Source organism: Pleuronectes platessa, chromosome 20 (genome assembly GCF_947347685.1).
Source record: "Pleuronectes platessa chromosome 20, fPlePla1.1, whole genome shotgun sequence".
In the NCBI taxonomy this organism is placed as follows: Eukaryota; Metazoa; Chordata; class Actinopteri; order Pleuronectiformes; family Pleuronectidae; genus Pleuronectes; species Pleuronectes platessa.
The window spans coordinates 21,250,297-21,266,193 of NC_070645.1; the positions used below are offsets into that span (position 1 = coordinate 21,250,297).

The following is a 15,897-nucleotide window of genomic DNA, read 5'->3' on the forward strand; positions in this document are numbered from 1 at the left end:
CACATGTTGCATGTTAGTAACATGTAAGTAACAGGTTGTGTGTTAGTAACCTGTAGGGGAAATAGGTTGTGTGTTGGTAACATATTGTGTTAGTAACATGTAAGTAACAGGTTGTGTGTTAGTAACATGTAGGTAACAGGTTGTGTGTTGGTAACATGTAAGTAACAGGTTGTGTGTTAGTAACATGTAGGGGAAACAGGTTGTGCGTTGGTAACATATTGTGTTAGTAACATGTAAGTAACAGGTTGTGTGTTAGTAACATGTAGGTAACAGGTTGTGTGTTGGTAACATGTAAGTAACAGGTTGTGTGTTAGTAACATGTAGGTAACAGGTTGTGTGTTAGTAACATGTAGGTAACAGGTTGTGTGTTAGTAACATGTAGGTAACAGGTTGTGTGTTAGTGACATGTAGGTAACAGGTTGTGTGTTAGTAACATGTAAGTAACAGGTTGTGTGTTGGTAACATGTAAGTCACATGTTGTGTTAGTAACATGTTGTGTTGATGTGACTCGTCTCTGTTTGTTACCTGAACTCAGGCAGCTCAGAGTCAAAGTGAACGATGCTCTGATGAAGAACGTCCAGACGTCCATCGATGGCCGCCACCTTCACCTACAGTAAAGAACACACTTGAAGGTTCTGCTGGTTCTACATGGTTCTACTCAGGAAACCCTTTCTGGTTCCCCAGACCTGAGACTCTTTGTCCAGAACATCTGCAGCTGATTCCAGAATCATGTGTGTAGGACCATGACTGTGTTAGTTTACATTCTTCAAAACACTGTCATCATGTGCGACTGGACGCCGGTCGACAGGTACGAAGACAAACCGCTAAACGTAAAGTTACGTTGTGTTATCTCGCTAACCTGCGAAAACTACTGTACTGTGCAGTATAACTACCACAAAAACATACTCCCTTTATAAACGTCTTTATATAATGTAGTAAATCCTGTTGTGTTGATGTGTTCACTTATCTGTGAGACAAATATCATGTGATTGATTTTTACACTACATTTCATTGAGCTGATGCTTTTATCCAAAGCGACTCACAAAGTGAATCGACCTCGAGGAACAAACCAGAACAACAAGAACCAACAAAGTACAATTTCTTCAAATAAAGCTAAACTACAAAGTGCTGAAAGTAAGTGACATTTAAGTTTCTACTAAATTGTTAGTTACAATTTTTTATTCTCAGTAAAGTTGTAAGATGTGATTTTAGTTTGTTAGTAAGATGTGTGGACTTTGTGTCCTGATGTCCACGTGGAGCTGGCTCCTCCAATCAAGAGCCGGGACAACAACCTGCCCTGATGTTGTTGTGTGTCTAGCTCAATGTGTGTGTGTGTGTGTGGGGGGGGGGGGGGGCTGTAACATGTGACCATGAGCAGCCACTGGGAACCAGATCTGAAACCTTTACTAAATAATATAATATAAGTCAAGACAAACGTTAACAACAGGCTCGTAACTCCGCTAACATTAACAAGCTTTATCATAATAATGAAAATAGTTTGAGTAAAAAAAACGTGTTTCTATAACGCTCGATGGATTCACTTCCTCTTCCGCATCTGCGCGCGCACACGCATCAACACCAAGCTCACGTGTGTAAAACAGATTTACCTGTTGAGAACTGAAGTCAAAGCCCAGGAACACGGGAGGGTCCTCAAGGTCCGCCATGACAGAGAGAGAGCGAGAGAGGGGGGGGGGGGAGTGAGAGGGGGAGGGAGAGAGAGAGAGAGAGAGCGAGGAGGGGGAGGGAGAGGGAGAGAGAGGAGGGGGAGGGAGAGAGTGAGAGGGGGAGGGAGAGAGAGAGAGAGAGAGAGAGAGAGAGAGGAGGGGGAGGGAGAGGGAGAGAGAGAGAGAGGGGGGGAGGGAGAGAGTGAGAGAGAGAGAGGGAGGTGAGGGGGGAGAGAGAGAGAGAGGATGGGAGAGAGAAAGGAGGGGGAGAGAGAGAGAGAGTGAGAGAGAGGGGGATGTGAGGGGGAGGGAGAGAGAGGGAGGTGAGGGGGGAGGATGGAGTGAGAGAGAGGGGGAGGTGGAACAGAGAGACGTGAAGGGACAGAAGACATGTCCTCTCAGCCTTGAGACGCACACAGATATGATTTAATATATTATGGATGTTCAGTCACAACTCTGCTGAGGAGCAGTTTATGAATCAACTGATATTAGAGACAAGGCTCAACTTCATGTGTCAGATTTGACCACGCAGAGAGGACAGAGGACAGAGGACAGAGTCCTGTGAGGACATTCAGGCATCACAGCACTTTCAACACACCAGAGGGGAAGACATCTTCTTCACTATGAAACAGACGTTAGCACAGAGCGGATCCACATGAAGGATTCTGGAGTCATTTGAATTGCTCGTGGCAAAATGGCTCAACAGCGCCCCCTGGAACCAGCCCCTAGGTGTCCCCCTCACCGACCTTCACCCAAATCGGGACAGAGGTGTTTCTGGACCAGTTATGAAAAATGGTCTAAAGGAGCATTCTGAAAAACGCAACAGGAAGCCCGCCATTTTGCATTTAGTGGCCAATTGACCATATTCACCATTACTTTGACGTACTCGTCCCCGGGCTTTCATCAGATCACCTTCACATTGAGATGAGTGTCATCACAACAAGATGGAGGTAAAAACTGATCTACAGATCGATTGTTCGTCACACCATGTGACCGTGGCGTGGCGTCAAAGTTTGATTAAACGCCATCAAAACACAAGCTTCTGTATCTCGGACATATTTGGTCCAATCGAGTCCAAACTAGACCTGTAAGACAAGAGTCCCGGCCTGATGACATCTACACAGAAATCATGACTTAAAATCACAGCGCCCCCGGGTGGCAAGAGGAAGTGACAAGTTTGACAAGTCATTGGTTGATGGTCAGAATTGTGATAATTCCTCAAACCGTGTAAACATTGAGGATGGTCCTTCGCCAAAGGACAGGATGTGGTCACAACTCCACTGTGCTTTGTCCTATCACCTCAAACTTCTGTCACATGATCAAAGTACAAGCCTGAACAGCTCTGGAGGACAGCTCTGTGTCCTCCTCGTCTCCTGGACTCCTCAGTCCACCTCGTCTCCTGGACTCCTCAGTCCTCCTCGTCTCCTGGACTCCTCAGTCCTCCTCGTCTCCTGGACTCCTCAGTCCACCTCGTCTCCTGGACTCCTCAGTCCTCGTCTCCTGGACTCCTCAGTCCACCTCGTCTCCTGGACTCCTCAGTCCTCCTCGTCTCCTGGACTCCTCAGTCCACCAGGTCTCCTGGACTCCTCAGTTGTCCTCGTCTCCTGGACTCCTCAGTCCACCAGGTCTTCTGGACTCCTCAGTTCTCCTCGTCTCCTGGACTCCTCAGTCCTCCTCGTCTCCTGGACTCCTCAGTCCTCCTCGTCTCCTGGACTCCTCAGTCCTCCTCGTCTCCTGGACTCCTCAGTCCCCGTCTCCTGGACTCCTCAGTCCTCCTAGTCTCCTGGACTCCTCAGTCCTCCTAGTCTCCTGGACTCCTCAGCCCTCCTCGTCTCCTGGACTCCTCAGTCCTCCTCGTCTCCTGGACTCCTCAGTCCTCCTCGTCTCCTGGACTCCTCAGTCCCCGTCTCCTGGACTCCTCAGTCCTCCTAGTCTCCTGGACTCCTCAGTCCTCCTAGTCTCCTGGACTCCTCAGCCCTCCTCGTCTCCTGGACTCCTCAGTCCACCAGGTCTCCTGGACTCCTCAGTTGTCCTCGTCTCCTGGACTCCTCAGTCCACCAGGTCTTCTGGACTCCTCAGTTCTCCTCGTCTCCTGGACTCCTCAGTCCTCCTCGTCTCCTGGACTCCTCAGTCCTCCTCGTCTCCTGGACTCCTCAGTCCTCCTCGTCTCCTGGACTCCTCAGTCCCCGTCTCCTGGACTCCTCAGTCCTCCTAGTCTCCTGGACTCCTCAGTCCACCTCGTCTCCTGGACTCCTCAGTCCTCCTCGTCTCCTGGACTCCTCAGTCCACCTCGTCTCCTGGACTCCTCAGTCCTCCTCGTCTCCTGGACTCCTCAGTCCTCGTCTCCTGGACTAACCCTAACCTCCACACAGAGGACATACAGCTGCTTCTTCCAACAGGAGCTGAATCCAGCTCATGTATAATCCTCCACTTCCCAGTGTGACATGATGAATTAAGTAGATGTTCAGACATGTTGTCTTTATATACAGTTATTTATTTTCTTTATATAAAGAACATTCAAATGTTTATTGGCTCAATCAAAATGAAACTCAACATGAAAATGAATTTTATTAAAATAAAAGTGTTTCTTCTTCTTCAACAGAAAATACAAACTTTCCCAAACATGAACTTTCTCTTTAAATCAGCAGATTTTTTAAAACGAAAACACAAGTTGACCCTTTGATTTATCAGAAAATATTAACTTCTTCTTCCTGAAGAGCGCTGCTACATTTAACAAGTGCAGATTCGTCAAGTTGTAAATATAATTTGTTCACATGAACCGAACATTTTACATGAAATCAGAAGAGGGGCAACAATCTCAAGATCTTTGTCAGAATGAAACAGGAGAAAACACACTGTTAGTGTGTCTGTGTGTGTCTGTGTGCGTCACATGGTGTGTGCGGCCCCTCGGCTCAGGAACGTCTTCATGGTGTCGATGAGCTCGCTCTCCTCCTCCAGCGTCAGGTCCAGATAGTCCTCCTCGTGACGGGACAGGTCCTCCAGCACTTCACTCACCAGCTCCTCGTCCTCTGGAACAAACACTTCTTCAATTTCAAAACGCTTCTTTTCATCATAAACACTTTGATCTGTTTGTTTCATTCAAACTTCACTGAGTTCAAATGTCACATGACTGAAGTCAGTGCTGAACCAACAGCTAACAGCTGGCTCTGCTCTGGGAGACTGAGCTGGGATCAGCAGGACAGGCCTGTTTTACCTATGGTGCTGGAGGAGGTGCTGGGCTCCTCTGTGGAGGGGGAGGAGGAGGTGCTGGGCTCCTCTGTGGAGGGGGAGGAGGAGGGCGGGGAGAGGACACCCTGGTTGTCCAGCAGAAACTGAGCAGCTGATTGGACATCTCCATCCATCAGAGTGAGAGCTGCTTCAGACGCGTCCCTCTCGAAACCCAAGTACAACAACTGCAGAGACACATGTCAGAGGTCAGAGGTCAGAGGTCACAGTTCTTACTTCACCTTAGAGTCTGACGTCCACATCTGAGGTTTGTGTTTCTGGACATACAGAAACTGAGACGTTGGAAATTAAGTCACTTCATTTTTCATTTTCACTTTCATTTTATAACAATCTCTAAACACATGTCACATGACCATACACCACACTGGTCATGTGATCACGATCCATACAAACAGGAAGTAGATTGTGATTATTCTTTTCTCTGAGTGACAACGAGGTGAAGCTGTTACTGACAGGAAGTGTTAGCGGCGCTTTCAGTTCAATGCAGGTAGTCGAGTCATGTGACTGATAAGAACCAATCAGGAGGAGAAAATGGGTGGAGCCTGTGTGTCTTAGTGGAATCATTGGCTGTGAAGCACTGAAGTCTGTTGAGACCGAGCTGCTGTGACGTACCTGCTCCACCTTCTCTGGACTCGCCCCCCCCTCTCTGCTGTCATTGGTCGCCTGAGCAGCCTGACTGGCGTCCTGGAGGATCTGGAGATGACCCAGAATCAGAAAAGCGTTGGTGTCCAACATCACGAGGCAGAATATTTATACACACAAGATGGTGAGATGCTGACCATAAGGATAAATCATGCACTGGTCGGCCCTTCATCTATTAATGTTATCAAAAGGTCTCCTCAGATGATTCATTCAGAAAGGAAGCTGACCTCACACGCCTTGTTCACGTCTCCGTCAGCGCGGTGCAGCGCCCGGGCGGCGTCTCTCCTGGAGTATCCCAGCTCCGCCAGGGACGAGATGTCCTCCGTCCTCCTGCTCCTCTTCTGCCTCTCCCTCTGCTTCAGCTCCTCTCGCTCCTGGGAAACACACAAATTAGAAATAAAGAGAATCATTATGGATCCAAAGACACACCAGATCCAGAGCCTTGACCTGTAAGTTCCAGGGTCAGGGGTCACCTGTCTGCGGCTGCTGATGTGGATGGCGGCCTCCGGCAGGTCGCCCTGACAGGCTCGGAGTCCCAGGCGAGCTTCTCTCTCCGAGAAGCCCAGCGCCATCAGCTGAGCCATCTTCTCTGAGTCCAGACACAAATGACTGAACAGAGACTCCACCTGAAAACAGCGGTTCACACACGTTCATGTTCTGATGAGCTGTGAAGTTCCCTCTCAGGCTGTGAAAAACAAGCGCTCCTCCACACGCTCAACTCACTTTGGTCAGCTGGTGTCGCGCCTGAATGTCGTTTCCTTCGATGTAGGAGAGGAGACTCTGGAGGAGGTACAACCGGAGAAACAACACCTCCTCTCTGCCTGTGTTACCCTGATGAGACACACACACACACACACACACACACACACACACACACACACACACACACACACACACACACACACACACACACACACACACACACACACACACACACACACAGTCGAGTGATGATAAATTATCTCCTCTAGCAAAGACGAAGACCAATTGCATCACAGCTGAGCAGCCACACTGTCCTGAGCAGGAGGAAGAGGAGGTGCTCAGAGGAGCTGACCAGGTTAGTGGCTGAGCAGAGGAAGAGGAGGTGCTCAGAGGAGCTGACCAGGTGAGTGGCTGAGCAGAGGAAGAGGAGGTGCTCAGAGGAGCTGACCAGGTGAGTGGCTGAGCAAAGGAAGAGGAGGTGCTCAGAGGAGCTGACCAGGTGAGTGGCTGAGCAGAGGAAGAGGAGGTGCTCAGAGGAGCTGACGATGAGGTTGACACCATCTTGTTGTGATTCATGTGGACCCTGATGTGTTGAATGACTCTGATAAAACCAAACTGTCACAACCTTTTTGTTCATGTGCAGTAGAACCCGGGAACAATCAGTCAAAGCAGAGTGTGTGAGTGGCGCCTGGCGGTGAGTCACCTGGATCATGAGCAGTCGCTCCTGCCGCGCTCCGTAGCAGCGCAGGAAGCCGTCCTCCGCCCGCTGCAGCCGGCTGCGCCCGTCCTCCAGACACGTCAGAGCCTCCAGAGCTCGATAGCACCACACGATGTCCAGCTGCAGGACCGAGAAGTTATCCACTGAGCTGAGGAGAGCGGAGCCACACACACTGCTCACACACACACACAGACACACACACACACACACACAGTATGAAGATGATTAAACACACAAAGGACTTATTTACATTGTGTGTTTGGTTTAATTGATGAATTGATTTGATTTGATGAATGTTGATGATTAGAGCTGTTGATTGGTTTGTCAGATGTTGGGCGGGGCTACGTGTGGAGAGTCATCTATCAGGTTTGTCACTCACGGTCAGAATAGGCGGAGCCTGTGGTTTCTAACCTTTTTCCTTCTTTAGAATATTAGAGACATTAAGACTAAACTCTCTGTGAGTGGAAACACCTCAGACTCCTCCTCCAGACAATCAGAACTTTTCTACAGACGATGTCACACATGATGATGTCAGAGATGATGATGTCAGAGATGATGGTGTCAGAGATGATGGTGTCACACATGATGGTGTCAGAGATGATGATGTCAGAGATGATGATGTCAGAGATGATGATGTCAGAGATGATGGTGTCAGAGATGATGGTGTCAGAGATGATGGTGTCACACATGATGGTGTCAGAGATGATGATGTCAGAGATGATGGTGTCACACATGATGGTGTCAGAGATGATGGTGTCAGAGATGATGATGTCAGAGATGATGATGTCAGAGATGATGGTGTCAGAGATGATGGTGTCAGAGATGATGGTGTCACACATGATGGTGTCAGAGATGATGATGTCAGAGATGATGATGTCAGAGATGATGATGTCAGAGATGATGGTGTCACACATGATGATGTCAGATGTACCTGAACTGCTGATCGGCCTGCAGCAGGTGACAGAGAGCGTCATCGTACTGTTTCCTCTTCATCAGAGAACGACCTTTCTCATGGAAACCCATGGCCAGGATCAGAGCCTTCACACACACACACAGACACACACAGACAGACGTGAAGTGTGTGTTTGTGGGTCACTGATCACAACGTTTCTATTTGACTCTTTGGTCAGGAACAGAGGAAGTCGCTCCTTGTTAACATCTATGAGACAAACTGGGAATATGAGACAGTCAACTCTCCCTCACTGCCAATAACAACCCGTCCCTGTAGATCCATGCTGCACAACATCAGGAGAACACGTCCCCTTCTCACTCAGAAGGTTCTGGTCCAGGTTCTGGTCCAGGTTCTGGTCCAGGCTCTGGTCACCTCACACCTAGACTACTGCCCCTCCCCACCTCTGCAGCTCATCCAGAAACCAGCAGCTCCACTGGTCTTTAACCTGAGTTCACACTGCTCCGCTCCCTTCACTGGTTACCAGTTGATCTGGTTGTTCCTCACTCATTGTAAGTTACTTTAGATAAACTAAATGAAATGTAAAGTAACGTGGTGGGTACCTTCCTCTCCTTGTGCGGGATCTTCAGCGGGTTTCCCTTCTGGTCGGCGATCTCCAGGAACGGAACGTTACTGGAGTCCTCGCTGCCGTCTGAGAGGAGAACGGGTCATCAAGGAGAGAGAGGGACAGAGGGGATTATTTACTTAATATAGCAGAACGTTCTCTCAGATTAATCTCAGCAGAACGTTCTCTCAGATTAATCTCAGTAGAACGTTCTCTCAGATGGAACGCAGCAGAACGTTCTCTCAGATTAATCTCAGTAGAACGTTCTCTCAGATGGAACGCAGTAGAACGTTCTCTCAGATTAATCTCAGTAGAACGTTCTCTCAGATGGAACGCAGTAGAACGTTCTCTCAGATTAATCTCAGTAGAACGTTCTCTCAGATTGAACGCAGCAGAACGTTCTCTCAGATTAATCTCAGTAGAACGTTCTCTCGGATTAATCTCAGCAGAACGTTCTCTCAGATTAATCTCAGCAGAACGTTCTCTCAGATTAATCTCAGCAGAACGTTCTCTCAGATTGAACGCAGCAGAACGTTCTCTCAGATTGAACGCAGTAGAACGTTCTCTCCGATTAATCTCAGCAGAACGTTCTCTCAGATGGAACGCAGCAGAACGTTCTCTCAGATTAATCTCAGTAGAACGTTCTCTCAGATTAATCTCAGCAGAACGTTCTCTCAGATTAAAAGCAGCAGAACGTTCTCTCGGATTAAATGCAGCAGAACGTTCTCTCAGATTAATCTCAGCAGAACGTTCTCTCAGATTAATCTCAGTAGAACGTTCTCTCAGATTGAACGCAGTAGAAGTTTCTCTCTAATTAATCTCAGTAGAACGTTCTCTCAGATTGAACGCAGCAGAACGTTCTCTCAGATTGAACGCAGTAGAACGTTCTCTCAGATTGAACGCAGCAGAACATTCTCTCCGATTAATCTCAGCAGAACGTTCTCTCCGATTAATCTCAGCAGAACTTTCTCTCAGATTGAACGCAGCAGACCGTTCTCTCAGATTGAACGCAGCAGAACGTTCTCTCCGATTAATCTCAGTAGAACGTTCTCTCAGATTAATCTCAGCAGAACGTTCTCTCAGATTAATCTCAGCAGAACGTTCTCTCAGATTAAAAGCAGCAGAACGTTCTCTCGAATTAAAAGCAGCAGAACGTTCTCTCGGATTAAATGCAGAAGAACGTTCTCTCAGATTAATCTCAGCAGAACGTTCTCTCAGATTGAGCGCAGCAGAACGTTCTCTCCAATTTATCTGAGCAGAACGTTCTCTCAGATTAAAAGCAGCAGAACGTTCTCTCGGATTAATCTCAGTAGAACGTTCTCTCAGATTAATCTCAGTAGAACGTTCTCTCAGATTAATCTCAGCAGAACGTTCTCTCAGATTGAACGCAGCAGAACCTTCTCTCAGATTAATCTCAGCGGAACGTTCTCTCAGATTAATCTCAGCAGAGCGTTCTCTCAGATTGAACGCAGCAGAACCTTCTCTCAGATTAATCTCAGCAGAACGTTCTCTCAGATTAATCTCAGCAGAACGTTCTCCCCGATTAATCTCAGCAGAACGTTCTCTCAGATTAATCTCAGTAGAACGTTCTCTCAGATTAATCTCAGCAGAACGTTCTCTCAGATTAAAAGCAGCAGAACGTTCTCTCGGATTAAATGCAGCAGAACGTTCTCTCAGATTAATCTCAGCAGAACGTTCTCTCAGATTAATCTCAGCAGAACGTTCTCTCAGATTAAAAGCAGCAGAACGTTCTCTCGGATTAAATGCAGCAGAACGTTCTCTCAGATTAATCTCAGCAGAACGTTCTCTCTGATTAATCTCAGTAGAACGTTCTCTCAGATTGAACGCAGCAGAACGTTCTCTCAGATTGAACGCAGTAGAATGTTCTCTCAGATTGAACGCAGTAGAACGTTCTCTCAGATTGAACGCAGCAGAACATTCTCTCCGATTAATCTCAGCAGAACGTTCTCTCCGATTAATCTCAGCAGAACGTTCTCTCAGATTGAACGCAGCAGAACGTTCTCTCAGATTGAACGCAGCAGACCGTTCTCTCAGATTGAACGCAGCAGAACGTTCTCTCCGATTAATCTCAGTAGAACGTTCTCTCAGATTAATCTCAGCAGAACGTTCTCTCAGATTAATCTCAGCAGAACGTTCTCTCAGATTAATCTCAGCAGAACGTTCTCTCAGATTAATCTCAGCAGAACGTTCTCTCAGATTAATCTCAGCAGAACGTTCTCTCAGATTGAACGCAGTAGAATGTTCTCTCAGATTGAACGCAGTAGAACGTTCTCTCAGATTGAACGCAGCAGAACGTTCTCTCAGATTAATCTCAGCAGAACGTTCTCTCAGATTAATCTCAGTAGAACGTTCTCTCAGATTGAACGCAGCAGAACGTTCTCTCCAATTTATCTGAGCAGAACGTTCTCTCAGATTAAAAGCAGCAGAACGTTCTCTCGGATTAATCTCAGTAGAACGTTCTCTCAGATTAATCTCAGTAGAACGTTCTCTCAGATTAATCTCAGCAGAACGTTCTCCCCGATTAATCTCAGCAGAACGTTCTCTCAGATTAATCTCAGTAGAACGTTCTCTCAGATTAAAAGCAGCAGAACGTTCTCTCGAATTAAAAGCAGCAGAACGTTCTCTCGGATTAAATGCAGAAGAACGTTCTCTCAGATTAATCTCAGCAGAACGTTCTCTCAGATTAATCTCAGTAGAACGTTCTCTCAGATTGAACGCAGCAGAACGTTCTCTCCAATTTATCTGAGCAGAACGTTCTCTCAGATTAAAAGCAGCAGAACGTTCTCTCGGATTAATCTCAGTAGAACGTTCTCTCAGATTAATCTCAGTAGAACGTTCTCTCAGATTAATCTCAGCAGAACGTTCTCTCAGATTGAACGCAGCAGAACCTTCTCTCAGATTAATCTCAGCAGAACGTTCTCTCAGATTAATCTCAGCAGAGCGTTCTCTCAGATTGAACGCAGCAGAACCTTCTCTCAGATTAATCTCAGCAGAACGTTCTCTCAGATTAATCTCAGCAGAACGTTCTCCCCGATTAATCTCAGCAGAACGTTCTCTCAGATTAATCTCAGTAGAACGTTCTCTCAGATTAATCTCAGCAGAACGTTCTCTCAGATTAAAAGCAGCAGAACGTTCTCTCGGATTAAATGCAGCAGAACGTTCTCTCAGATTAATCTCAGCAGAACGTTCTCTCAGATTAATCTCAGCAGAACGTTCTCTCAGATTAAAAGCAGCAGAACGTTCTCTCGGATTAAATGCAGCAGAACGTTCTCTCAGATTAATCTCAGCAGAACGTTCTCTCTGATTAATCTCAGTAGAACGTTCTCTCAGATTGAACGCAGCAGAACGTTCTCTCAGATTGAACGCAGTAGAATGTTCTCTCAGATTGAACGCAGTAGAACGTTCTCTCAGATTGAACGCAGCAGAACATTCTCTCCGATTAATCTCAGCAGAACGTTCTCTCCGATTAATCTCAGCAGAACGTTCTCTCAGATTGAACGCAGCAGACCGTTCTCTCAGATTGAACGCAGCAGAACGTTCTCTCCGATTAATCTCAGTAGAACGTTCTCTCAGATTAATCTCAGCAGAACGTTCTCTCAGATTAATCTCAGCAGAACGTTCTCTCAGATTGAACGCAGTAGAATGTTCTCTCAGATTGAACGCAGTAGAACGTTCTCTAAGATTGAACGCAGCAGAACGTTCTCTCAGATTAATCTCAGCAGAACGTTCTCTCAGATTAATCTCAGTAGAACGTTCTCTCAGATTGAACGCAGCAGAACGTTCTCTCCAATTTATCTGAGCAGAACGTTCTCTCAGATTAAAAGCAGCAGAACGTTCTCTCGGATTAATCTCAGTAGAACGTTCTCTCAGATTAATCTCAGTAGAACGTTCTCTCAGATTAATCTCAGCAGAACGTTCTCTCAGATTGAACGCAGCAGAACCTTCTCTCAGATTAATCTCAGCAGAACGTTCTCTCAGATTAATCTCAGCAGAGCGTTCTCTCAGATTGAACGCAGCAGAACCTTCTCTCAGATTAATCTCAGCAGAACGTTCTCTCAGATTAATCTCAGCAGAACGTTCTCCCCGATTAATCTCAGCAGAACGTTCTCTCAGATTAATCTCAGTAGAACGTTCTCTCAGATTAATCTCAGCAGAACGTTCTCTCAGATTAAAAGCAGCAGAACGTTCTCTCGGATTAAATGCAGCAGAACGTTCTCTCAGATTAATCTCAGCAGAACGTTCTCTCAGATTAATCTCAGTAGAACGTTCTCTCAGATTGAACGCAGTAGAAGTTTCTCTCTGATTAATCTCAGTAGAACGTTCTCTCAGATTGAACGCAGCAGAACGTTCTCTCAGATTGAACGCAGTAGAATGTTCTCTCAGATTGAACGCAGTAGAACGTTCTGTCAGATTGAACGCAGCAGAACATTCTCTCCGATTAATCTCAGCAGAACGTTCTCTCCGATTAATCTCAGCAGAACGTTCTCTCAGATTGAACGCAGCAGACCGTTCTCTCAGATTGAACGCAGCAGAACGTTCTCTCCGATTAATCTCAGTAGAACGTTCTCTCAGATTAATCTCAGCAGAACGTTCTCTCAGATTAATCTCAGCAGAACGTTCTCTCAGATTAATCTCAGCAGAACGTTCTCTCAGATTAATCTCAGCAGAACGTTCTCTCAGATTAATCTCAGCAGAACGTTCTCTCAGATTGAACGCAGTAGAACGTTCTCTCAGATTGAACGCAGCAGAACGTTCTCTCAGATTAATCTCAGCAGAACGTTCTCTCAGATTGAACGCACCTCTCTCGGACAGGATCTGGAAACCCTTCTGCGTCCTCTGGAGGTTCTCACTCTGTTGGTTCCTCCTCTGCTCCTCTTCACTCATCAGTTGCTTCAGCTCGGCATCACTCACCTTCAGCACCATCACTTTACTGAGGTTCTTCACGCCCTGCTCGTCCAGACGCTCGTCTGACGGGTCGGGACAGAACACACACATTGATGAGCTTCACTCATTTTTATATTTTCAGCAACAATATTCAACATCTAAGAGTTTTGTGTGTAATGCTGCTGATGATGCTGGAAATGTGCAACAGTTTTTGGGGGGTTTATTATGGGATGGTGCAATATGTGCTACGTGCTATGTGTGTGTGCAATATTTTATTTAACATTTCAAAATAAATACAGTTGGTGCTGCTTTGTAACTTGTTTGTAAATATAGAAGCTAACATGTCCACAGCATGTCAGTCCCCAAAAATGTCCCTACGGGATGAATGAAGCACATGGAATCAATCTTTACTCACGTGGACTCAGAGTTCTACCGTTCAGGATCAGTTTGATGTGTCTGAGGCCGAACTCCTGGTCGATTCTATGACAGAGAAACAAACACACTCAGCACAGCTGCACACTGTGTGTGTGTGTGTGTGTGTGTGTGTGTGTGTGTGTGTGTGTGTGTGTGTGTGTGTGTGTGTGTGTACCTGTCCACCACCTCCTGGACACACACGTCCAGTCTTGTCTCCAGGTAGTTCTTCTTTGACTTTGGATTTTGAAAGCAAACACACATTTTAGAGAACGTGTTTGGGACAATAAAGATTCATATGTTTGAATGAAGAGGTTTAAGAAGTATTTAGCGGCTGTGAATGTTGGATTGAGTTTTGTAACTGATGAGAACCAATCAGGAAGATAACATTGTTTACACAGTCTCAGTCTCAGGGTTAGGGTTAGGCCCTCGTACCTTCCTGCTGCTTCTGGGCAGCAGCAGCTCCAGCGTGGCCACGTTGGTCTCCCTGTACGTCTGGTTTCCTTTGCTCCTCTTCACTGTCTGAACTCTGATGGACTCCAGAGCCCCGCCCACCTCCGACACCGGCAGGAACAGCAGGGCGGCGAAACGCTCCGCCAGCTCCTGCTGTAAAAAAAATCACCATGATAATTTATAACACTCTGAACTCTGATATAGAAAATATAATATGTTGTTCAACTGTTGTTCTATGTATTGTTTTTTTTGTATTTATGTATGTTTTTTTATTTTCAAAAACAAAGGTTTCAATGTTTCCATTGTAGTTTGATGGATAACATCCATTTTAACCTGTTAGGATTTTGATATTTATTAACATTGAATTTATATAAGTAGTTTTGCTTCTAAATGACACCTTTTAATAATTCCTTTAATGAATGAATTTCTGTTTTTATAAAGCGTGTGATCACACAGTGAGACGTGTGAGCAGCTAAGTGGCGTAAGCGTGGCGTTAGCGTGTTGCTGTGAGTTTCCTGTCGACCTGAACGAGCTGCGGCTCGAGCCGCTCGTCCTCCACAGTGTACGGAGGATTCCAGAGCTGGATCTTCTCCTGCTTCAGCAGGTTCTTCAGCTTCGCCTCCGTGTTCTGCTCCGCCATCCTGTCTGGAAACAACAGGACAGAACAACAGGAAGGAGGTGGAGAAGAGAGGAGGTGGAGAAGAGAGGAGGTGGAGAAGAGAGGAGGTGGAGAGAAACCAAGTCACTGCTCACATTGGATTTTTCTACTATTAAAGACTCAAAGAAACATGTTGACTATAAAAGAAAATCTATCGTTTCAAAAGTACTGAACATAAAATCGTACACACATTATTATTACGTTGTTATTATACTTTATTCAAATATAAGTACTTTATCATTACTCGTTGACTGATGGGAAATCAGCATTTAACATTTTACCTTGATGTTTAAAGAAGCTGAAACCATGAAAAAAAATGTCATTACTTTACAATGAATTCTTAATAATCAGTTGTTATAGTTTTGACTTTAAAATAAAATAAAGCCTTTTAAATAAAAAATACTCCTTTACAATTATTTAGTAAATGATAATTATTTAGAGGGTGAAAAGGTGGCAGATGCATGATGGGAAATGTAGGAGTCACTGTTGTAAACAGATGTTCCGTGAAGGCACCAGAGAGCTTCAGCGGCACCGTGAGACGTTCACGGTCTGAGTTCATGTCACGTTCACAGGAGCATCAGCTCAGAAACGTTAATACACCGAGTCACGGTGACGTTTATGACGTAGACAGTGAACGGAACGTTTGAATCACGACATGAACAACAACACGCGCACGTTTTGACACCACAAACAAGCAGTTTGTGTCTAAACGACGCAGTTACTGTTCGCTCCAGACAAAGATGGCGTCTGAGTTTGTTTTTCTGTGACTTACCTCCGTGTTTCAGCACGAGACCACTAACATCTGGCGATAGATACTAATATATAAATATAATATGTACGAATATATAACATATATGAATACACAGTCTGTGGTGAGGATCCGCCGTCAACGTCACGTCTTCAGCTCGAGACTGTGGACCGACGTGATGACGTCAGGAGGAGGTCTCTCGTTTCGTCATCCATCCTACGTAATATATGTGAAGT

General features: G+C 45.9%; 2 protein-coding genes across 8 annotated transcripts in view; both read right to left on the bottom strand.

The window, feature by feature from the left end:
* xylb (xylulokinase homolog (H. influenzae)) overlaps nucleotides 1–1,741 on the bottom strand; it is a 10,220-nt gene extending 8,479 nt beyond the window's left edge. For 4 of the 5 annotated variants that reach the window (XR_008333166.1, XM_053412401.1, XM_053412402.1 and 1 more), the window contains exons 1-2: nucleotides 1,608–1,741; nucleotides 526–608 (exon numbers count right to left, since the gene is read on the bottom strand). Coding sequence is in view for 3 of the 5 variants with exons in the window: in XM_053412401.1 (XP_053268376.1) it covers nucleotides 526–608; nucleotides 1,608–1,664 (140 nt within the window). In the remaining 2 variants the exon portion in view is untranslated. The remainder of the gene's footprint in view (nucleotides 1–525; nucleotides 609–1,607) is intronic. The other variant, XM_053412403.1, reaches the window with a different exon arrangement.
* Nucleotides 1,742–4,137: 2,396 nt separating this feature from the next.
* On the bottom strand, nucleotides 4,138–15,873 carry nub1 (negative regulator of ubiquitin-like proteins 1). Of its 3 annotated transcripts, none has more exons than XM_053412511.1 (15): nucleotides 15,686–15,873; nucleotides 14,779–14,896; nucleotides 14,238–14,408; nucleotides 13,981–14,039; nucleotides 13,807–13,871; nucleotides 13,307–13,474; nucleotides 8,485–8,573; nucleotides 7,904–8,010; nucleotides 6,958–7,144; nucleotides 6,276–6,383; nucleotides 6,026–6,178; nucleotides 5,780–5,926; nucleotides 5,523–5,603; nucleotides 4,879–5,077; nucleotides 4,138–4,693 (listed from the first exon to the last, which is right to left on the bottom strand). In XM_053412511.1, the coding sequence occupies exons 2-15, from the start codon at nucleotides 14,893–14,895 to the stop codon at nucleotides 4,551–4,553; spliced, it is 1,794 nt and encodes a 597-aa protein (XP_053268486.1). In that variant the 5' UTR covers nucleotide 14,896; nucleotides 15,686–15,873; the 3' UTR covers nucleotides 4,138–4,550. The 3 variants fall into 3 exon arrangements, with proteins under 3 accessions (XP_053268486.1, XP_053268487.1, XP_053268485.1); XM_053412512.1 differs by having other exon boundaries at nucleotides 14,238–14,405; nucleotides 14,779–14,900; nucleotides 15,686–15,872; XM_053412510.1 differs by having other exon boundaries at nucleotides 14,779–14,900; nucleotides 15,686–15,872.
* Nucleotides 15,874–15,897: the final 24 nt, after the last annotated feature.